The following is a 24,493-nucleotide window of genomic DNA, read 5'->3' as shown; positions in this document are numbered from 1 at the left end:
TTTCCTCTGACCTGTGAGAGGTACCTGCCTGCACTGGCTCCGTGTTCGTGTGGAGACGTGCCTCCGCCTTGGGCGCTGAGAGCACAGGCAAATGATTTGCAGAGTGGCCTTCTGACACTGCCTGCTGGGCCTTAATGGATTCCTGTGGTCCTGCTAAGCTGGGCACTAAGCTCTACACTGTGACATGACACTGGCCCCAGGCCTGCATCTAGCTGTCTCACACCAGCCTGTTTGCCCACTTAGGAGAGCACCCGGGTCACAGGGTGCCCTCAGACACAGGCTGTTTTCCTTTTTTTTCCCTTCATCCTGCCTTAAAGATACTGAAACTGAATCCATGATGCCATAGTCTATGCATCTGCATACCCTCTTTGCACTGTTCAACAGTAACCATAGCAACAAAATCTACATACAGAGCAGAACAAGAGCTGAATGAATACTACTCTCTCCCTTGATGAAAAGAAAATAGTAATATCAGAGCATATTTATTTTTCTGTTGTCTATGCTTCAGGAAAAAGGTGCCTAAGTAGACAGAGGGTCAGCACCATTCATCTCTATCACAATTTCCCTTTTCCATCATTGGATTTTCACTGATCAGTGCAGCCACCAATCAATGAAGGAAGAAATGCAGTCTGTCTTGCTCACTATTTCGTGAAAAATATATGCAAATCTCTGACCTCTTGGTACTAATGGCTAGGGTAAATTAAATTGTATTTTACCAGCAACCTGCCATCTTGTCAAGGCATATTTTTCACCTCCATATTCATATTTACATAAATTGGCTAAAAGTGACAAAGTTGTTGAAAGAGGGCTGTTATCACCAAGGTGATGCCTTTGTACTAATGAGCCTGAAGCCATGCACAAAATAATTCAATTATATTAGCAAACCGACATACACCCACATATACCTTAAGTGCTAAAACCTTAACACAAACCACTCATGAATGCTGTAGGACTGTTTAATTAATAGACTTCAGTGCGGAGCAGGGTGGAGGCTTTCTCCATGATGTGCCTCCTGCACTCTTCAGGCCCTTTTTTAAATCAACACTGTGGCTTAATTAACTGCAAGTCAACTAACAGTAGGTTTCCAAGGTGAATGCAAATGTTTGAGTCTGTGAGGCATGCGTGCTGGACAGAGAGGACAGAGAGTGCTTTAAGACCTCCGCCTACCAGCATTACATACAACAGCTGTTGTTACAAAAACCACACAGTGGAACCAATGAAGGAATGGGCTTTTTTTTTTTATGAGTCCTCTGGTTATTGACTCGCCATTTTCACGAGATAAATAACTGGTCCTACCAGGAGTTGAAGGGAAGCCAGGTGCTAAGTTAGTCATTACCGTGAAGGTTAACATGGGTCTCCAGACAAGAATGGATTACTTCTCTACAGCCTAGTATTTACTTTGTGGTCTTTATAGGAAAACCTGCTAGGCAAGCATGGGTTTAAAACGCCAGTAAATGAGTCATTATGATTCAGAATCCTGGAGGATTTGGGGATGAAAAGGGGAAAAGAATTAGTACAGGAGATGACTGACCAGTAAATGCCGCTTCGACATTCCTGTCAGCAGGGGGGTCAAATTCTACGACTTGAGCGAAGTCACTCCCGGCAGCTCAATGCCAGAGATGACAAAAGGGGTCAGAGGTGAGCCGAAGCGCAGAGGTGGGGCGACTTACCTGTCCATCAGTCCCGATGGTGCCTCCACAGTCGCTGAGCAGCTCAGACATGTCATAGTAGTTGGTGAACTCCCACAGGCATGCCTCCAAGTTGAGGTTTCTGTAAAACCGCAGGGTGCTGGACCCTCTGAGGGCGGTGCTGTACTGGTAAGGTGAAGTCTCTCCGATCACCTCTGGATTTTTGGTGGCGTCCGTGAGGAAGCCATGCCGGGTCTTAACCTCGGTGTAGTCCAGTAAGTTGGAGCAGCGATGGTTGCCGACACGGGTGCCATCGGGGCTCAGGGTGAGCTCAAAGTTAGACAGGGGTCGGGTGGACACCACGGGCAGCATTCCTTAGGCAGGATAAAAACACAGCATTTCAGCACGGGGGAATCTGAACAGTGAGTGGCTCAGAATGTCAGATTAGCCATTAAGAGAAAGTTGACCAAAGTAGCTTCATGTTAAAAGAATTTGGTTGATGAGTGACACATGAAACCATCCCACTCATTCACTTCCACTGCCATGTTTTTCCCAGCTGGTCAAGGGATTCAAACCAAAAAAACCTGCCAACTGATATGACTTTATCTTTATTGATGATTGGCATGTGTCTAAAACAGCTGAAACATTCCTCCCATGGAAATCTGCTGTTGTTACCATCAATGTGAGGCATGGTGACAGTCAGCTTGATGAGGTTGGGGTGGTCTGGGTCTTCTGCTCCAGTATAGCGCAGCTTGGCAGAGAAGGGCTCAGCGCCCACTGTGCCTAAGGCGCGAGGCTGGCACATTCCTGCAACCACGCCATAAACAAACATCAAACATTTTGTTCTCCTAAAACATACCATAGAAAATTATTTCATCTTTTGTTTGTGCGTCGGAGCAAGGACAGAATGTGCTGGAATTGGAGGGTAAAGCACAGCCAAAAACTGCTTATCATGTTGGGTCATTTCCATTAGTGGGAGAGAGCTTAATGTTTGAAGCTAGAGGAGGGGGGGAGTACTCACCCTCCTCCACACTGATGGACACTATGGGGCTGCTGAGCTCCAGACCCTCATCCCCGTTAGAGTTCACTGCCCTGGCAGCACACTGGACTCTGGAGCCAGCCTGGAAGTAGACCGAGTCCAGGGTGATGAGCTTGGAGGAGGAGAAGAAGGTATCGAAGTCCGCTTCCCTCATGGGGCTGGTTACACCGTCGGGGCCAGTGGGGGCGCTGACTAGCCAGCGATAGCGGGTCAGGGTGTTGTTGATGTTCTCACTTACACAGATGGAGCCTGTTCTGTCATAGTCGGGGTACTTGGGATTACAGGCCTAGAAAATGAACAGACACTGTGCTTTAGGCCATGTGAAAAGAACAGAAAGTGCTCTTAGAGGCAAAGTAATTGCCATACACTGCTGATGAGCCCTCATGGTAGCTTCATAATTGAGCAAAGCATGCACTATTAAGGAGCCCTCTCTCATTAAGATCATTTACCTGTGTTGGAATTGCTGACGGAAAAAAAATAAAAAAAACGAAAGCCTCACTGAACGAATCATTAGTTGAAAGAAAAGTTTAACATGAGCCATTGCTCTGGCAACCAGCACGTACAGTGACACAGATGACGGGGTATCCAGCCACGGGGAGAGAGTCTCCCGCCCTGTCGATGTCGTCGTAATGCAGCAGAGAAACCACTCGAGGCACCGAGGGGAAGGTGACATCTGCCATGCTGTTGGTCTCCTCAATATAGATTATGGCTTTGCTCATCTGTTGATTGACAAGCAAGGGCAATGAGATGATATTAATTGAGAACAAATTGCCGCTACGGCGTAATGGGATGCTGGTTAAGGATTTGACAGATGTATTATATGCTCATTTGGTCTAATATTCACCTTTGTCTCTGCCACCATGTTCTCATCAGGCTTCAGGTGCACGGTGAAAGCTTCCCTCATTTCTCTGACACCGTCAAATAATATCTCCACCTCCACATAGTGCTCTGTGTCCCCCTGTTTGAACACAATTTCTGCAGAGACAGATAATATGCAATCATTTCTCTAGCACACAATTGGTTATTGCTGTCGACCAAGTAGCATTATTTACCCTCAGATATGGGATGGTAGTCTTCCCCGGAGGTGGCTGATCCATCCTTGGTGTGAACCCGGACAACAGAAACCTTGGATGTGTCTCCAACACGCAGCACTGGGATCCTCACCACAGACACTTGGCCACTTTCCTTTGGCTCGCTGACGCTGAATTTGGTCTCTCCAAACCTGATGATGGCCTCTGAGAAGGCGCGGCGTGCATATAAATCAGTTTGATATTACAGCATGTGTGAAACAAAAACGACATGACCTGCAAGTGTTAAACAAGCGTTCTTACTGTCGGCGTCGTCCTTTATCTTGATGAGCGTCTCATTCTGCTGCCCAATTAACGCTCCAAATGGAGATTCACTCCTGGGGCTTCCCAACACCAGACGAAGCTCCTCCTCTTCCTCGTGCTCTGTGTCATCCACCAGCACCAGGACACAAGGCTTCTCCACCTCACCTGAGTAAAAGGCAAAGTGAGAAATTAGTTGATGATGATGATGATGGCAGTTTATTTGGGTCTCTGTTACAATCCATTGGCATTTTCAAAGACTAATAAATTTGTTTTTCAGAGTCCGAAAAGGTGTAGGCTGAAACCAAGGCTTATTGTGCCTACCCTTTTCACATATGTGCACTGCAAAAACGCAAAATCTTACCAAGATTATTTGTCTTATTTCAAGTCAAAAATATCTTATTTCTAGTCAAAATATCTCATTACACTTAAAATAAGACATGATCACCTCAGAAGTAAATTGTTTTTAGACAATTTTCACTTGTTTCAAGTGAAAATTAGCTAGAAACAAGAAACAAATTTTGCCAATGAAACAAGCAAATTTTCACTTGAAACAAGAGACAATTGTGTAAAAAAAGTTACTTCTTCGGTGATCATGTCTTATTTTAAGTGTAATGAGATATTTTGACTAGTAATAAGACATTTTTGACTTGAAATAAGCCAAATAATCTTGGTAAGATTTTGAGTTTTTGCAGTGTGTTAAGTTACGAACAAAACAAGTGCAATATCATAAGATGTAATGACAAAGCAGAAAACAATAGGTAATTCAGGCACACACAAAAAAAGCAAAATCTAAAGATCATTAAGTACAGATTCTTTTGATTATAATTATAATAATGATCTATATTTATCTATTACCATGGATTTATACATTTTTTTTAAATTGACTGATTGAGCTGCAGAGTTTTATTTCATTGTCCAGATTGCTCCATAGAGAAATCCCTTTAACTGATACACAGTTGCTTTGGATGGTAGTTCTTATTTTGGTGTTTTTAAACATACATATACCCCTTAAATTATAATGACTCTTTCTTAACAAGAAAGGTTCCTGGATGCAGTGTGGAAGCAGATTATTGTTAGCCTTGTACATTATAATTAAAGTGTTTAGGTCAATAATGTCTTGTAGTTTTAAGGTGTGTAAGTTAATGACCAGTGGGTTTGTTGGTTCATAATAGTCTTTTTGATTTACAATTCTTATAGCCCTTTTCTATGAGATGAAGATTGGATTTATTTTAGTTTTATGTGTGTTCCCCCCACACTTCCACACAGGAGTTAATGTGTGGAAGCACGAGAGAGAGCAGCACAGCAAGGATAAAAAAGTTCTTTAAATTCTTTGCATCCGTCTTAAAGCAGCAAACGGCACGCACAAAGATGTGTTGGAGAGGTTACGCTGCGCTACCTGGTAAGAAGGTGATGACGGAGGCGTCTGTGTTGGGCCTCTCGTTGAAGTCCATCATGACCTGGGCTGTTCCCTGCCTGCTGTAGCAGCGCACTGTGGACTTGTAGCTGATGTCACCGCTGCGATACACCATGGCTGTGATCTGTCCCGAGTTCTCATTCCCCGTGTACGCGGCGTCCCGGAATTGGACCTTGGGCACTAGAGCAACAAGATTAAACCAATCAATCAGCATCAGCGAAACCAGTAGCAACCGGTCTTGTATGATTTTCAATAGGACAGGCCAACAGGGACAAAATCAAATATCACAATATCTTTGACTGATTTGTTCAATATCGGAATTGTGATGATATTGTCGGGATGACTATAGGTGCTTTTGTAAGAAGTTTTCAATCTGGATGAAACAATAATTTCTGATGTGGACATGATAAGCAAGCAGGTAGAGTCAAATAACTAAACAGCTACAGCAGTCTAATAAGTTCAGAAAATTGCATCCCTTTATTGTATTCCTGCCTTTAAAACCAGGAAAATACAACTCATATTACGAGAATATCTGAAAACCCATATAACATTTAATTTCATTTTGTTACATCAATATAACACGGATGTATCGCCCAGCTCTAGTTGTTACTCGTGTTTGTAAATTTCACTTACAATCCGAGACCGAGTCGTTGATGAGGATGGTCGCCTTGCTCGGCTCCCCCATGATCCCGTTCATGGGCATCCGGAGCACCAGCTCAAACGTCTCCGGGCCTTCGAGCGCCGGCTGGCCCAGGTCGTCCAGGACGGTCACACGAAACGTCTGCATGGTGACCCCCGGCGCAAAGTCCAGGTTCCGGCTGATCCCCACATAATCGGCGCCGGCTGCTCAGCAACACAACACGGGTCAGCTGTGTTTCAAAGAACTGAACGCTGATGGGATACAGCGGATGTTAACACGAACACACTCCAGTGCTTTGTCTTAGCTCGAAAGCATGTCTCAAGTTACTTCACAATTCATCTGTGAATGCCAGCCAGAGAGCGAGATGAAAGGATACACCACACGTGTCGATAAAATGACACTTGCTGCTAACTCATCGTAGATCGCCATGAACCGTTGGAATTTTTTTGTGTGATTAAAGGAGCGCTGAGAGACACTGGATATCTCCCCAAGCGCAAACAGGTTATTCATTTGCCATGCTTTGAAGAGTCTGGGTGCTGAGCGCTCACCCTTTGCCCACAGGCTTTTCCCATGTACTTATGACCCAGTTATGTGTGTTCGTGTGGGCTTGCGTTTCCACCACGCCGAATATGATTAGAAGCTTGTTATTTTTACGTTATAATACAGTCGGGACTAAAGACGTTAAGGATCTGTACAAATGGGGGAGGATTGCCTGGGGGCAGAACATAATAGCGGCTGTAGGGAAGGTTTGAGCAGAGAGGATCCAGACATACAGTCCAAAGCTCTTAGCAGCATGCGGAACAATCAGTATGCATTCCTGGAGCTCTGCCCTCACTCAAAGCGCCGATATCCCTGTTGCTCATAACACTGGATCTCCGATACCTGCAAGGCAAAGGGCCTAACAGAGAAGCCCCAGCCACAGCCCCAGCTTCCCTCATGTTTACATTCCCCAGGTCGTGTACCCACCCCGCAAATCCAGTGTTAACATTTCCTTGGGCTCTTGAGCCCGCAAAACACCGAGTGACAGAGTGACGACTTACGGCTATTGTTTCCTGTGGTTTACATTTCTGTAAGCACTAACTAGTTAAGCTGTCGGAGAGGGACGTCGAGCAGAGACACCTACCCTCAGCGGAGACGGGGTCTGTCTTTCTGGAGCGCACTGTAACCGTTCCCGCCTTAGACAGATCAGTGCCCGTCCTCCACACCTGCACCTCCACGAAGCCGTCGCTCTCGTCCACGTGGTAGTCTGTGTTGCCAAAGTAGAAGACGGGAGCTGGGGGGGGGAAGAAAACAACAGAGGAAGAAACGGGGGAGATGAGGGAAAGCGCGCAGGAGGATGTAATGCATAATCATCTTGTAGCTGTCTGTTTCGCGACAGGATACCAGTATGCCTGATGTAATTGCTGAGTTGAATCTGTAATAGCTAGCATATTCTGTAAGATTACCACTGATTACAGGAGAAAATGAGGGAGTGTTTCCATTGAAACACCAGCAGGCAGTCAACACTATAATTCTGGCATTTAAACAATACTTTCGAACTTCCTGGAATGACGCATTTGGGGGATTTTACATCTGCATCGTGTATTAAAAGCCTAAAGAGGACCTGGAGGCAGAGCTGAATATCCTGGTCTTGTTCTGGAGGAGCCTGGTGTAGCTGGCTTTGATAGTGATGGGTCTAAGAGGAAGACAGGAGGCCTGACAGGAGGTCTGGGGGATGTAGAGCTCGATGCGCCAGCCCAGGCCTGCCTGACTGCAATTAGTGCTTCTATGTGCTGAGATTCCACTGCAGCCAAACTCCCCCACTGTTATTCTATTTAACCCCTTCGATACCCCTTTCCTCTAAAAAATGTCACATCACGCTGCTCGTGAAATGGCTGGCTGACAGCTTGGTCCCCTCTGTATGTTGCCTTTGATAGGTGCAGTCGGCTACTGTAGTCCTGCAGCAGCTGCTTCAGAAAGCAGACTATTTATGGAGTTAAACTGCGGGAATTTAGCCACAGTCCATTAGAGCACTACAGAAAATCAACTGAGAGGCCGAACGCTGAAACCAATCCAAAGAGGCAAATGGCTATGAATTATACACATAGCCATAATTGATCAAATACATCACTATTATGACTAATAGGAACAGGCCACCACTAAGCAGCAAAAACCTTGTGCTTCTGAGAGAAAACTGTGACCAAATAATGAATAAATTAAGTGAATGGCAATGGCCACTGGCAGAGATGTGGTTTCCATGACAATGAAACACTGCACCTACAAAACGGTACTTAGTTCTGTGTCTCAACCGAGCATGTGAGGCAAAAAGAACAGTGAGGATGTGTAACCAAGCAATAAACACATTAAACAAAAATAAATCTATTCAACCTGCGGGGGAAAACGATGTTATCTCTGCAAACAATACAATATCTGACTAAAATATAGGCACATGAAAAAAAAAAAGATTAATTGTGCATAACTGGCAGTCAGCGGCGCTGCCAAACACAATTACTGATCAGAGAGAAGTGTTTATTACTTTGAACTATGATAGCGTTCTTCCAAGTAATCTGAGTTTCAAATGGCGCGGCGTATTTTGATGCAATCTGCACAGGCGAGAACATCTCCATATTAGCAAGATAAGACAAGCTCCGAGAGGGAAAACAGTCTTTTTAAGGAAAACCACGGGTTTTTGCGGTTCCCAGAGAAGCCATCGCCGCGGCTGAAATAATATTACCCCCCCCCCCCCCCCCCCCCCCAAGTGCAGGCAAAGGACAAAAACTTTTTACACTTTAATCTGCGCTGAAAACAAACTCGAGACAAAGAGTGCTGCATCGAGAGGCTTCGGAGCTGCCAGCCTTTGTCCCCGCAGACAAACCAAACAAAGCTCGTTTTGGCTGCCTTCACCGCGTCCTCATGTTGGAGAAGTAATCAGATCTTCTAGCCCGAGGTTGGCAGCCAGGAACTCAGGCACTGTTGTACTAGTCGAGTAATCAGATAAGGCTCGTGCAGCCGACAAACAGTGGGCTTCAAAGAGATATGGCCCATTAAGTGAAAAGTAAACCACTGGCTCCTGGGCTCCTCCAGCTTAGCCAAGACCTCACCCAGCCTGTAGTATCTAGAGTTACCAGGCAAAGAGGCTGGTGCACGTGGGGAATTAGCCAGATTACTTATTATGTATTTTTTTTTTAATATATATATATATAGGGAAAAAACATCCAGCTGTTGTTCGTAAGCATTACAAATATCAGAATCAGAATCAGAATACTTTATTGATCCCCAGGGGGAAATTACTTTTGTTACAATAACAACTCCCACTCAAAGTGTAAAGTAAAAAGAGCCTATAGTCAAGAAAAATAAAGAAAGGAATATAAATATAAATATAAATATATATAGAATAAAAAGAAAGAAAAAATATATGTACAAGTGCAAACATGGACAGGAGTTATTGCACTATAGGTTATTGCACATAAGTATGGTATTGAATATGGATTATTGCACAGGTTATTGCACATAAGATAAGATATTCAAGATAAGAGGGAAATAAGAGCTCCCTATGTGCAAACAATGCAGTAGTTATGCTGGACGAAATATGCCCCAATAATAATGACACCAAACAAAGGAAACGTTGTCTTAACTGTTGCATATGTGTGAATAAAAAACAGAGAAAGAGGCACAAGGAGAGACACAGGCTTCCCTAAGGGGGACTGTTACACTCCCACTGACTGCTTGATCACACTTGAACTTTGCATGGCATTCCCACAGCGCTAAGTGGCTTTTTCTAATGGTGAGATTCAACTGAGCCTTGGTAAACGCTCCTCTGCCCACTGTGTGCTAGACAAATCTCTGTTCGGCAGCGAAAAAGCAGACTCCGGCAGCCTCGTATTCAACAGAGAATAATCTATGAGGATACCAGTCCCCCCCACTGTGAGAACTATTTGATTTTTTAACATCAAAGTCCGATTCCGCGCGGGGTGAGACTGCGGATTCAAGGCAACATCCTCCTTGCTTGGATATGTTGGACATCTGTTCCTATCAGAATAGACGGGGAATCCAGGTGACGCATAATCACAGGGTTCACGGGCGCCCCTCCGATTCATCGCCGTCCAGGACGCGGCGCACGCACGCACGACCCGCCCCGCTTTAAAACGGCTCGTAATCACCCCTTCAGAACCGGAGCAAAATTTACAGGCGACTGACACGAGGCCATAAATACACACGACTCTAATCCTGCCGTACAAGCGTTCTCATGTTTTACAGCCCCAGCCACCAAAAACATTTCCCCGGATGCACAGTCAAAATCAAACAGCAATTACCTCTGCAGGAGAGGACACGTTTTTTTTTTTTTTTTTTTTTTTCCATAGTCATCACAGGCGAAAAGGCAAAGTGTGAACTGTAAATGTGAGGATGTGGACATTTTTGTGCAGACTGTCCGCCCCTAGGATAACAGCAGCTGGCTGTCTGTGCACGCCACCGGGCATGCTGGGAAAAGGCATGGCAAAATGTGGAAAAATGACTACAATTTTACATGCAAAGTTGCCGGCAGCTATACTTTTATGCAGAGTTGTCATCATTCATGCCCCTGAGAGAAGGAGAGTAAATTTTCAGAATTAGCAATAGTCTAGACTAAAAAAAATATATATATAAATATATTAACAGCTTTGTAGAATCTGGTGTCTTTCTGGGCATGAGTGGGAGGTTTGTACTGTAAGAGTGTGTGTGTGTGAGTGTGTGTGTGTGTGTGTGTGTGGCAATGAGATAAAAGCAGAGGGACGCAGAAAAGAGTCAGATAGGGTGCTAAGATGTGCGCTGTTATCTTTCTAACGGCAGAACAAAACAATAACCTCATATTACCGTTCATACACACTCAACTTTCTCACTTTCAGACTCACTCTCCAGTCTGAGCGTCCTTGTCTCTTTGAGCCTCCTTTTTGTTTGTTTGCTGTTTTTCCCTGCTGGTGTGTTCTGCTGTCATTTTTAGACTTTCATCCAATCCAGCTGTGTCCTTGCTCGTCATTTGCATTTTGGCTGCTATTTTGTTTTTGTTTGTTTGTTTGTTTGCTGTTTGTTCGTTTTGGGGTGCTTTTTTTGATAACCTTTTTTTTTGTTTGTTTGTTTGTTTGCTTGTTTTTTTTTTTTTTTTTTTTTTTTTTTTAACTGACCTTCACGAGCAAATAGCAAATTCAACCACTTGCATTTATTATTTCTTCAGTTTTAAGCACTGCGTTCGATCACTGCACAGTTACAAAAAAAAAAAAAAAACTCATGTTAGAATAAATAATAAATACATTTCAGTACTCAAATATGGTGTGATACACACGAGGAGAGGCTTTTTATTAATTTATGAACATCTGCCTCTACTATTCCATGCACTGAACACAAGAGAAAAATTTGTCCAGAACCATTTGCTGCACCAACACCACTACTACTACTACTACTAGTGCTATTACTAATAATCACATTAAGTCCTATGCAAATGACAACGACAGCAAAGCAATGTGACAATTACAAAATGGGAAAATAAGCATTTACGTGACGGTGTGTCTTTATGAATGAGTTTGGTGAAGAAATCAGTTCCTCTTGTTTTCATTCTGGAGCCTGAAGCAGTGAAGAGGAACCTGCCTGATCCACAAGTTCTCTGATATGCACTACCTTGGCAAAGGCAATCAGTAAAATCTTAAAATCAATTCTAAAATTTATTTGATCCAATTTCGAAGAAAATATGCCCCAGTGGCGAAAAGTACAACTTGCTTGTTTTCCGTCGGTGCCATATAAATTGGCTGAAATAGGAATTACAATCTGTTCTGCCAGTTCTGGTTATAATCCTCGCTACAGCACCCTGGGCAAGTTGGAGACAAGATATTTTTATGATTTGAGGCCAGAATACAGGAAGTTACAGTAGTCAATGCAAAGCAATAAGGGCAAGAAATAACCTTTTCAAAGCCCGCAGAGGATAGAAAAGATCCAATTTCAGAGATGATGGAAGCATGATTGAATGACTGTTTAGACTTGCTTCTCAAAATTCAAAGCAGAATCAAAAATGACTCCCAGGTTTGTAGTTGCCAGTTTGATATCGACTGCCAGGCTGCCGAGGTCCAGCTGAATTTTAAGAGAAGCGTCTCCACGGCCAAAAATAACCACTTCAGATTGGAGTTCATTAAGTTGGAGAAAGTATTGAGACGTTCATCATTTAATGCCTGATTTAAGAACATCAAGGCCACTGATGTTATCGACTCAAAACATAAAAAGAGACCGTTTATTTACTAATTATCTGACAAACTCAGCGTGTCTTTCCACTAAGAATAAACTGGGAACGCTGGGGAAGAAAGCCGTGTGTGGGAACACCCAGTGGGAATGTGGAGTTTGGATTTTAGGTGCACAAATATTCCCTCTAAGCCAGCAGTGTCCTGCGTCGTGCCAGCGGAAGAGTCAGCAGGTTTTCTCTCCAATGAAATCTGATTTCACTAATTAGTTCCCCTCTCTGGTTGAGGATGCATTAATTAGTAAAAACCAGGTGATGCATTGTTTGGTTGGGATGAAAACACGCAGAGTCTTCCGGTGCACCGGTGGCTTTGACGATCGGTGCAATAAAATCCAGCTCTTTTGGGTATAAAAGCTATAAACGTTCTTCAGCATCACAAAGTTAATTCGGTTTGTTCGTCTGTTCCTCTTTGCTCCCTCTGGAACGAAGAGCCTCCGCCGCAGCTCTCCGTCTTGTTTGGTCTGCTTCTGCCCAGGACGTGTGGGTAGTTTTGAGTTTAGGCTACAAAGCCTCTTGAATATTACAAAGTCAGCCTCTGCATTTCTTGTCAGATTAACATGCCGTACCGCGTCTTGGCTCCGTATAGCCCGAAACATCTGACCCCCGTCAGCCTACACAGGCTGCATCTCCCGCTGCGTGCGTGTGTTTTCTCGCATATGCACCGAGAGAAGAGAGAATACACTGTTGCCCTGTGGCCTGTAATTTCTTCAGATTGTGTTACTGGCTTCCTGGCTTGGAAAGTAGATGCTGTTCTTCACGTTGCACATTTTTTTTTTTTTTTTGCTGATATCAGTAGTATGTTACTAAGAACCATATGAGCCCACAATGAAAGCTCACCTGGGGAGCCCCCGCATCGACCTCTCACTGGCAGGGACAGGTGCTCGGCCAGGTGCCTCCTCCCCCCCTCCCATGGATAACACACACACACACACACATCCACACAAAACCATACACCCACTGGACAGCTACTCCTACAACAGGGTTGACAAAGAAGGATGTAATGCCCCCGTTTACCTCCCTACCATATATATACCGGAGGAGAGCACTAACTCAATCATGTGGAGGAGAGGCGGCAGGATTATATACTTAAATATAATACCTGGGAGGGGGAGCGAAACAAGAGCAGCGATGAATCCACCGCTGCGTTTTTCGTCTTCAAGACGAGGATTCGGTGTGATTCTGCTTGCCTCACACCTATTCACTACTTACTCCCCTATCAGCGCTCAGGCTATTTCATTATCACCTCCCTCTGTGAGATCTGAAGGCTTGACACCATCTCATTTCTCCCTGCTCTTCACGTTCCATTTATTCAGTGGATGCAGGCATCGCAAAAGTCCTCCAACACCTGATCCAAATTATGCTTGGGAGGCGCCGCCACACCAGCTACACCTCACACACCGTCTGTGCGTGTGTGTGCGTGTGTGTGTGTGTGTGTGTGTGTGTGTGTTCAGATGCTCTATCTGATTTCAGGCACTCGCGCCATTACAATAAGGATCAGCCGAGTTGTCAGGGAGTAGCCTCGGGCGCTGCTTCTCTCTCTCTCTACGTCACACTCAAAGTATTGACACCAGACGGAATCGGGGTTGGAGAACAACAATAAAACATACACAGAGCAGGTTTCCACAACAGAAGGGCTGCAGTCGGGCTCTGGCATTCATGCTGCACAGAGTCACCCCTTGTGAGCTCGGCGCTGTCTGACAACCGATACGCGTAAGGAGATTTTCATTGTCACTCAGCCACCCTGACGGAGCCCGAGGCTACGAAAACATGATTGCAGATAAGGCAGGAATATACATGAGCACGCTGGTTGTCAGGCTGAGTCAAACTAATCCACTGAACCTTGTTTTCTCCTCCCTCTATACCTGTTGTGATAACGCATTCAGCAAACAATGGCCATTTTTCCCTCTCATGTAGGCAGAGACACGTCAAGAGTTCTTAAGTCCGTGCGGCGGAGACATTTCTTGTTGTATTTCAGAATCAATTTTGTACAGTCCACAGTAATTGGATTAGTCAGACATGCCATTGTTTATAACAGCTGAGATAAGCGCGGCTCTATAGAGAGGGGGCAATTATAAAATAGCCCGAGTTTGCTGCCTGTCTAAGCAGCTGTTTTCCGATGATAAAGCAGTATTGCATGATCATTTACATCGTCTCTTACCGACAGGAAAATTGGAGCCGACTAAAGAGACCTCTCTCTCTCTCTCTCTCTGCGTGCATACCTTGAACTATTGCCCCTTTGCCTTTGTTCCTCTTCAACCACCTCCAAGGCAAACTCAAAGTTGGCTTATCTTATCTGAATACACTTCCTAATACATATGCGCATTATTTGTCATCCTACCTGTTTCTCTTAGCATTCTCGACCCTCCGCCTAGGCATCAGTGACTAGTTAGCTATGCGGCTGTGGAAGACCGTCTTCGCGTATGAATCATTAAAGCCGAAATCCATAACCTTCCCTTCCATAACTACACCAAAGACAGAGAGCATCTCATGTTTAGATAGATAGATAGATAGATAGATAGATACTTTATTCATCCCGCAGGAAATTCGCAGTTTTTCAGCAGTATCTACAGATTACAGATTAAATAAATAAAAAAAATAAATATAAAATAAAGAATAAGATCTAAGTACAACCCAGTGTGCAAAAAGCAATGTGCAAAAAAAAAAAAAGTGTGCATGGGTGTATAAAATGTGCATAGAGGTAGGTCAATGTGCAAATTTAGAAGAAATATACAGTATACACAGATGATAAATAGCAGTAAGCAATATAAACACTATAAACGAGGATTATATTAAAAAAAAAATAGAAATATGAACAATTTAAACAGAAGTATGAATAATTTAAACAGCTGAGCGAAAATGTCACTGACCGGCCCGGGTAACAGGAACAGGAATATTTTATTCCTGAAGTGTTGAAAGTTGAAAACAGCACGGGACGATTTAAATATTTAATGTGACATCAGGTTCGGGTAAATTCTGCGCATGCTGCTAGCGCCGTGTGTTTCGCTCAGCTGGTCCGAGCATTATTGTCTGTGCAGGGCGCGCTAATCTATTTGTATCTGAGAGCATCTGTGGTTGATTATTCTGGCTTATTGGCTCCGTTTCAATCAGACTTTACTGGCACCGTCGACCAGGACAGGTGGGACCCGACAAGTCGATTGATACCTTTGACATTTCTCAATAGCGGAGTGTGGGCGAGCTCTCCAGCCATGGCAAATGTGCCTGTCTGAGGATTTTACCGTCCTCCATCATACATAATGTAGTAACTAAAGCCATTACAGATTTCAGCTGTAATGTCTCCAATTCATGTGCTTTCAGAAAATCGTCAGACATGTGCCACATCCTTCTGCCTGTCCAAAAATGACTCTGTTTGGAAATTCAATAGCTGCTCCGGTGGTAAAACGCTTCCCGCTGCTCTTCACACAGCCACTGGAAATAAAACAGCGGCACTCTGCCCACAGGACCGGGAGGGGAAGTTAAATGCCGTCAGGACCGACCGTTGCACATCCTATTAAAAACTTGTTTGTCTCAGCAGCTGTCTTGGCAGTCTGGAGTCAATACCCAGGAGCAGTGAGGGTCAAAAGGCCCCGCGCTCGCTCTCAGGTTACACCGGACGCGGCTACAGTAAGAAAAACATTCCAAACACGTAACCTCCTTCTTCCTGAAGCAGGTCAAACAAATCCACTTGAAGTTTGTCTGCTTTTGAGACCCAGGGGAGAGGGAAAGAACCTGCTGCATGCTCTGAAAAATGTTGCTGCAGGAGCCTCTTTAACACAAGTTCATGGGCAGATGATGCCACTTCCACAGCGCTGGCTGGAGGATAGCTTGCTTTATGTGCAAGAGGTGAAAAAAACAAATCTTACAGTCCTCAGGAGGCCAAGTAAAATACCACACTGAATATTCTGATGTGATTGCTCAAGTGTGTAATAGGACTATACACTGAAAAATAAATCAAATGGTGAGAGAACGTAATTACATCTTGAAAAATATTCCTGGTGCTATTATACAAATACGCTGCCAAAGAACTGCTCGATCAAGTGGATTCCACCGGAGAAAGAATGCGGTTTGTGCTTTTTACACTTGTCCAAGTGGATGTGAGCATTTTTCGCCTGATGGCCTTTTCTATCGCGGCAACACTGGGATTTCTCATTTAATTATGTGAAATTACTGCAGCAGTTGCACTGTTTAAGGACGATTCCACGCATGATTGGAGTTTTTTGGTCATTTTCTGAATCCCCTCATCATTTTACAACATTTTCAAGGGTTTTCATTGCAGTATATTTACTATTTCTCCCTCGTCTTAAAAGTCAATCTTTTGAAATTAATGCTGTCAAAAAATTAGACATGACTCCCAGTAAAAAAAAAAAAAAAGGCGATGGCACCAATTGAAGCCAATTCAAGCTAGACTAGAGTCAGTGAAGGCGTTCTGCTTTGATTTGTATATTGGCTTGAATGGGTTATAATTGACAGCATGCGGATCCGAACAAAAGCACAAAGAATATCAACTGTTGGTTCGTACTTTTATGTGGTAATTCATTTAAGACAAACTTAAGGCCCTAAAAACTTAAAGAGGAAGCAAGACGGCCCCTTCCTGTCTCATCTCAGCTCTCACGGTCTTCCCAAATTTGCACATTAATGTGAAACTGTGAGCGAATCTTCAAAAAAGGTAAACATTCGTGGACTTGTATTAGTATTTTTGATCCAAGTTTTCAAAACAATACCGTCGGCTTTTCATTAGCAGTGGTGGATTTCCCCTGCCAAGTTAATTAGAAATCTTCAGAGTCGATTACAGAGTTGAGTCCCACTTGGAACTCAATGCGAGTGAATGAAGCTTTCGTTGTGGGCCATGCATGTTCAAGTTGCCACAACTGATATTAAAGGTATGGCAAGTGCACAAAAACAAACAAACAAACAAAAAAAAAAAACTAAACTAGAACAGGGAAAAGTTAAGGGATTACTCAAAAGAGAGGGGTCTCCTACAAGGGGGAATTTGTGCTTTTGAGTAATTCCCAGTTTAAAAAGATTAAAATAACTCAGAATGCACTTAGGTCACTTGAATTAGCCTCCTGAAAAGGTCTTCTATTCCAATTCTTTTACGACTCTACTCAAATCAAGCAATTATGTTATGGAATACCAAATTGAAAATTGCATCACCCCAATTATCCGGCTTCAAACGGGAATTCTGATTCAAGGAAAAAGACAGTGGGTTCAGCAATTACGGCAGGTTTTTCAGTCCCACTGTTGCCTGCCCGAGATCACAAGGTCTGCCTTCACAGCAGTGCTTCCCGAGATAGCCGGCGCGATACGGGAGCTGAGGAATGGCCGTCAGGTGCTGGGGAACAAAGAGGCGTCAGGGAGATACGGGAGACTATCAGCGCTCCAGTCTGAGCCTGCAGATACGAGATAAGGCTTGCCCTCCAGCAAGGGGGCTCGCGCACCGAAACGCCCTCTGTCCTGCACGCGCGCACGCACACACGAGCACACCGCCTACAACTACACACACATTTCACTCACACACTAATTACAACTTCCAAAAACTAATTTTTAGGCTTGCCCAACAGAGTGGTGGTGCTCATCCATAAAGCGAACAGAGCAACAGAACGCACAAATACAGTAACACCTAAAACTGAATCCAATAAAAGTCCTTCAAGCAAAGCAATAAATTCACGCTGCCTTTTCTTCAAACTTGATTCAGACTTGGAGAATCCTCTAGAGTGAAAAAAAAAAAAAAAAAAAAATGAAGCTGTCTGGTGGCACAATAAATCATTGTCTCCTTCGGGCCAAGGACCACAGCGTTATTGCTCCGACTGAAGATCTGACAGCCACTGACTGACTCAATAATCCTAAGCCTTTCGCTCCATCTAACCTTGCAAACGACTTGACGCTGCATTGCATTTCACAGCGGTGACGGGCGAAAGGGGATCTCACCGTCATCCATATCAGGCACGATGGTGACTCTGGCTGTGGGGAACTCCAGGCCCAGGCGGCCGCCCATGGGCATGCTGAGGGTGACATTGAAGCTCTCCTCGTCTTCATACAGGGAGTCATCGATGATCACGACGCGGCAGGCTTTCTCCACCTCGCCCTTGTCGAAGCGCAGGATGCTGTGGTGCTCCTCCGGCCTGGAGATGTAGTCGGAGTACGACAGCACGGTGGTGGGGATCGTGCCTGTGGCCGTCACTGGGAGCACAGAAAGTCAGTCATCTTACCTTAAAGCTGCGGCATGCAAATCTTTTCTCATTATAACAAATAGTGCAAATAGAACACATCATACATTATGTGACCCTGCGTGTGCATGCCACATAAATCCCCCCCGTTGGCGTCAGATTGGCTTTTTCACAAGCATGTTTACAGGCACGCTAATAATTTGATCTTAACCCGATTAAGGCAATAAATCAACTGCTGAAACTGTCATGCAAAAGCCTTTATCTGATTATTTTAATAATGGTAAGGTCATTATCACAGCAAGCATAACCCAGTTACATGCTCAGATTTCTGCTAAATCTTTCAGTTTATTGGGGGTTTGTAAACGCCTTAGTCAGATTTCCTTCAGAGAGCTGAGCCGTAGTGATCGAAGTGAGGCTGGCAGATACACACTGCAGGAAAGTCACAGCTACAGTACACTGCAAAAAGTCAAAATCTTAAGATTATTTGTCTTATTTCAAGTAAAAATGTCTTATTTCTAGTCAGAATATCTCATTACACTTAAAATAAGACATGATCAGCTCAGAAGTAACTAGTGAAAATTAACTCAAGTGAAAATTAACTTGAAACAAGTGAAAATTTGCTTGTTTCATTGGCAAAATTTGCCAGTGGAAAAAGTGAAAATTCACTAGAAATAAGTGAAAATTAGCTAGAAACAAGAAACAAATTTTGCCAATGAAACAAGCAAACTTTCACTTGTTTCAAGCAAAATTTCACTTGAAACAAGAGACATTTGTCTAAAAACAAGTTACTTCTGAGGTGATCATGTCTTATTTTAAGTGTAATGAGATATTTTGACTAGAAATAAGACATTTTTACTTGAAATCAGACAAATAATCTTGGTAAGATTTTGAGTTTTTGCAGTGTAAAAAATGCTGGAAAGCCGCAAGAAACGAAAGAGCGGCAAAGTTAAATGTGTAGCAAAAAATGGGTGAATAATTAATATTGCGTTTTTGTTGTTTTTTTTTAATTTTTTGTTTTGTTTCGCGCACACCGCCTCTGTTCACCATCTATTTCTTCAACGCCGGTGGAGGACTTCAGCGATGCCAGCACCCTCTACCTTAAGCTACAGGTCTAGTAAACACTTTGCTCCCTCAAGAAAAGCGATTATTGTAGCTTTAATTATTACGATAAGCTACTCCTGAACATAAAGCATAGTTTACCCTGCTGGGTGTAGCAGATGACCATGAGCTCCTGGCTGACGTCTCCACTCCTGCGCACAGGGATGAGCAGCTCGCCAATATCCTCCTCTATGTTGTAGACAGCCGAGGGAATGAACACGGTGGACTCTGCATGGGAGGGAGAGGCGAAGAAACAACACACCCAGATTATAACTCTTACTATTTAACTCAGAGGATATATGATTAAACAGGGTCAGACAAAAAAAAAACATGCAAAGCAATTCTTATGGGATTGTTTGATCAATTAGTGAGGGCTTCTCTGAGTAACATATTGGTCACTGTATGGAAATTAGGCATTAGTATGTAGTATTTAGCATTGTATACACACTGATCGGGGGTCAGCGGGGGTCTGAGACCGAGAGAAAGGAGCACCAAACCCCAGGAGACGCTAGTTTGCATCACACAGGCCTGATAGAGCGGCACGCGGCTCGTGCACCGAGACCAGTGGGAATTCTCATTAAAGCTCCACTGGTGGTGTTTGCATCGTCTTTGATCAAAACCCACAATCTGCCTTTTTTCACTTATCTAAATATTCCCAACCCCGGCCTGCTTAGAGTGATGCACAACATAACACAATGAGACAGCACTGGCTATTCGCTCGGGATGTGTCAAAGGCGGTTGCAGAAAATGCTATCCGGGAGAAGAAGGCTATCTAGGAGAGGGGGGAGGGAGGGATTCCTCGGAGAATATAAAAAAACATGCATGCTGTATTTCATTTAAGGCAAAGTCCACTGATATTTGCCCACATAAGCTGGCATGTGTGCTAATTCTGTTTATGAGCAGAGGCATTTCAGAGCCATTCGTCTTTTTTTTTTTATTTTTTACCAATCTGTTTTACTGGCGGTCCTCCAGTCTCTCCCCTGCTTTCAGCTTTGTATGTCAGTCTGAAGATAATGAGCGTGCAATATTTCAGATATGAAATTCTGCTTCTGTTCAAACAAAAAAAAAAAAAAGCAGAATTTGTATCCTCGTCAGCCAGCGTGGTCAGATTCAAGGTGCTGGGACTTGACCTTTACTTTACCACCCGGAGACTGTTGTGGGCACTCTTCATTTGTAGCTCCTAATACTCCAGTCTGAGCCTCTTTATCCAGGCTGGCCTTAAATAATCTATATCCGCAGTTTCAGGGTGGCAATCCCTGGGCTGTTCAATTTCTCACTTCACAGTTAAAAAATAAAAATATATACATTTTCATAAGCCTTGAGAAACCAAAATACATTCCCATATTAGAGCTCAGAAACAGCCTAATGATATGGTAATAGACATATATGTTTGTATGTCAACACAAGGACAGCAGTGGCTACAGGACAAAGTAAAAAAAAAATCTGATTTTCACATCATCTTTCACAGAGAGATAGCTGCCAGTTATGTTAATTGCCCTCCTGAGACCGCTGTTTTGCGAAACAAAGTTCCAACTAAACATCTTAATTAGCATAAACTGTTGACAGCAAATTCCTCCGTTTCACCCATGAAGCCCGATGGGACAGGGAGCAGCATTATCCATATTTAAATTACACGAGTCTCTGTCTCGGCTCTATCACAGGCAACAGCTGTTTTCAGAAACGGTGTTCATCTGTTCTTGCGCAGCCGCTGCCATATTTACATGATGATCGTTTGAGATGCAGGGGAATTCTTCAACTTGGTGCTCTCCATATCCTTTTGACCTTGTTTATTTACCCTTGTGGAGAGAGAGAGAGAGAGAGGGGCGGAAATAAACTCTGTCTAAAAGTCTGATACTACTAACAGCATATTTTGGATTATTCAGCTGCTTGTGAAAGAGTGAAGAACAATAAACGGTGAGAAAAAGGTTTTGAAGAAAAACCAAAAATCTTTATTTACACTGTTTGCAAGACAGTTAAAGATGAGAAACACCTAAATTCATGGCCTCATTGTTGTTGTTTTTGGTTGTTTTTTAGGGTGCCTATTGTCATCTGGCCGGGGACTACAGCAGGACATTAGCCATTACTGTCATTGAATTGCAGTTAATTAATTGGGACTGTCCACGACATAATAAACTAATAAACTAAACTAAACTAAACTAAACTAAACTTTGTCAGGGTCATCAAATCCCCATTTTTGTACTCACTCTGCCTTCCAGACATTATGAGCTCTATTCTGTTTTTGGTCGTGTTGTGGTTTCATGCTATGTTTAAAATATGATGCACTCTGACGCCTCATACTCCAGCCAAGACGAATAACGGGGGCAGACAGACATTCACCCATCAATCTCCGGACCATGTGAGGGCGCCGGGATGGAGGCTGGAGCAGGGCCAGCCGTACAGGACCTATTTACGGGTCTCAAAAGGCTCTGAGCTGTTTTACTGCAAGAAAAAAAAAAAAGTTACAGGACAAATCCACCCATCAATTTGTGATGTTCGCTCCTTTCAAGGAGTTGTTTTGTGATGAGCTACTGCTGTAACCAACTTTGTGGAGCACCCACTTTCCCTCAGCGTGTCTGTATCTATTTCAGTTAATGATTTCACACATTTTCAGAAAGACTTTCCGTAACCCCCAGAGAAGGGGCATGAACTTATCGCTGTCAATCAACCAGTGAGCTACTGTGAAAAATGTGGGTCTGTGATTGCAGCCACACCCTTTACTCAGAGCAACGCTTTGTGGCATTGCATTGCATTCGGGTCTACCGAGACTGCAGTCAGTGGAGAAATTGATATTTCTGCCTCTTCTGCAATCAATTTCTCCCTGTATGATTGTTGAACATCAATACAAAACGGCAGGATGCTCTTTGATTCTGAGAATCTGACACTAAACCCTGATATTTACCATTGAATTTTCAGATAAGTGAAGCATTTTCTGCTGTCAAACTCCATTGTTGCTGTGCTGGAAATATTTCAATGGGATGTCACATCATCTACATTTGCCCAGTGAAGCCCTGGCAATTAGAATAATATACCCCAAGGAAAAAAAAAAAAATATGGCCTCTGAAACGCAAAGTGGCCTACATTAACCAATAGCTGTTTATTTAAGTGTTGAAGTGTTTTAGGGGTGCATTTTCCTTTAAAATCATTTTCACTTAAAAGAAACATTCATTGCATTAGACTTGAGGGATATTTGAGAGCGCTGTTAGAGGGAGAAGCAGAAGGCTCCTTTCACTGACCGTCAGCAGGGTCCACGATTTCCACGCTGGCGACGTCTGGAAACTCAAGGGCTGCCATCACAGGCTCGGACAGGACGATCTGGAACGTCTCTGACACTTCGTACTCGCTGTCCGACAAGATCCGGACCTTCCAGGTGGCCGTGGTCTGCCCCGGGTTGAACTGAACCTGTTTCTGAGACTTTCCTCGGAAATCTTTGTCTTTCTCTGCGGTGCCATCCTTGGTGCTGATGCCTTGGGGATGACAAGGATAAAAAAAAAAAAAGAAAAAAAAAAAAGGTTATTATCATAATTAGGTGAAAAACCTGTCAAAATGACTGTAATGAGAGGAATCAAAGCCCTTAAACCTTAACAAGGTTGGTCAGACACGTCAAAGACATCTGCAAAGCCACATGCTGATATGTTGAAATTTGAAAGGAATGCAGCCAGAGTAACTGCTGTTGCAGTGTTATAACAGCAAATACTATAATATCTACTATGTCTTTATTTATAACAGCTGATTTATTTATTATAGCTGCATTTAGGATTAATATACTGGCTATTTTGTCTGGTTTGCCTCAATGTGTTAGTCCCACATCTTAGTTACAGCTGTAGCTCATAGAGATTCTACATAAAACACCTTTGTTGGTGCAAAAAAGGTGTTTTTAACCCTCCTGTTATGTTCACATTTTGAATTATGTTTTATGTTTGGGGTCAATTTGACACCTGCAGTTTAAACTTTCACAAAATTATTATAACTAAAATTGTTATCAAAGTTTATGTGTCAAGTACTTTTTTTTTTTTTGTTGATTACCTAAATAGCCCTTTAAATAAAACATAACTCACCCCCACTTATACATCCAGGATTCCTGTTACATGACAATGGAAAAATGTGCAAATCACCATAAAATCTCACTGATTGATCTAAAATTGGAAAGAAATATTATTTATTGGTGTTTTAATGGCTTTATATTATTTCTAAGTACAGATTTTTGTTATTTATAACCGATGCGTTACAAAGTGTGAACAGGACATTGAAAACATATCATCATGTCAATTTCATGTTTACCTGGTAGTGCCCATTACATTAGGAACACTCATTAAATATGAAGCAAAAAAAATGATGTTAATCATTTATTTAAAGATGTTAAACATTGGCTGGGGTCAAATTGACCCCAAACATAATAGGAGGGTTAAGTATCTACTGACAAGTAAATGTCAGTAAGTGTAAGTACATTCTGATTTTTTTCATGTTCACTTGTTTTTCCACTCTCTCTAGCTGTTTACAGAATACCAATCCCTCAGAATGGTTCCTATGCAGGCTTTTGATTTCGATTCAGCCCTCCTGCAAAAGTAGGAAAATGTCATGCCCCTTTCTCCCAAAACCCTCGATATATGCCAATTCTCTGGGTGCAGCTTTCCACCCGGAGCGTTCAAAACGACCTCTGTGGGAATAAGGCCAATTCTTCTTTATGTCAGTGTGGCCCCGGCAGCTGTGGCTGGGGGCTAACTAGCACTGTGTGTCCTTCAGCGTGTGAGCTGTTTGATCAGGCCTCGAGTCACCGTAGCTGTGATGCTGGCAGGGTTCCTGTCCAGCGGGGGCACTGAGGCAGGTGAAATGTCATACAGCCTTTTCACTGTCTTTGCTAACTGGCCATACAGCGCGCAGCAGGGAGCCAGCGGTAAATAAAACACAGCTGCCTACCCCCTGGCATTCCTGTAGACCGCCACA

The 24,493-nt window shown here is 43.4% G+C and overlaps 1 protein-coding gene across 1 annotated transcript in view; it reads right to left on the bottom strand.

The window, feature by feature from the left end:
- Positions 1-24,493, bottom strand: part of frem2b (FRAS1 related extracellular matrix 2b) — a 70,960-nt gene that overhangs the window by 10,256 nt on the left and 36,211 nt on the right. The window contains exons 4-16 of the mRNA XM_030067299.1: positions 22,786-23,016; positions 19,655-19,780; positions 18,216-18,467; positions 7,176-7,325; positions 6,046-6,255; positions 5,395-5,592; positions 3,999-4,163; positions 3,720-3,902; positions 3,512-3,642; positions 3,231-3,386; positions 2,650-2,953; positions 2,304-2,435; positions 1,671-2,002 (exon numbers count right to left, since the gene is read on the bottom strand). Coding sequence (XP_029923159.1) covers positions 1,671-2,002; positions 2,304-2,435; positions 2,650-2,953; positions 3,231-3,386; positions 3,512-3,642; positions 3,720-3,902; positions 3,999-4,163; positions 5,395-5,592; positions 6,046-6,255; positions 7,176-7,325; positions 18,216-18,467; positions 19,655-19,780; positions 22,786-23,016 — 2,570 coding nt within the window. The remainder of the gene's footprint in view (positions 1-1,670; positions 2,003-2,303; positions 2,436-2,649; positions 2,954-3,230; positions 3,387-3,511; positions 3,643-3,719; positions 3,903-3,998; positions 4,164-5,394; positions 5,593-6,045; positions 6,256-7,175; positions 7,326-18,215; positions 18,468-19,654; positions 19,781-22,785; positions 23,017-24,493) is intronic.

Source organism: Myripristis murdjan, chromosome 13 (genome assembly GCF_902150065.1).
Source record: "Myripristis murdjan chromosome 13, fMyrMur1.1, whole genome shotgun sequence".
Classification (NCBI taxonomy): Eukaryota; Metazoa; Chordata; class Actinopteri; order Holocentriformes; family Holocentridae; genus Myripristis; species Myripristis murdjan.
Note: the sequence above shows the minus strand (reverse complement) of the source record. Positions and strands in the feature narration are given on the sequence as shown.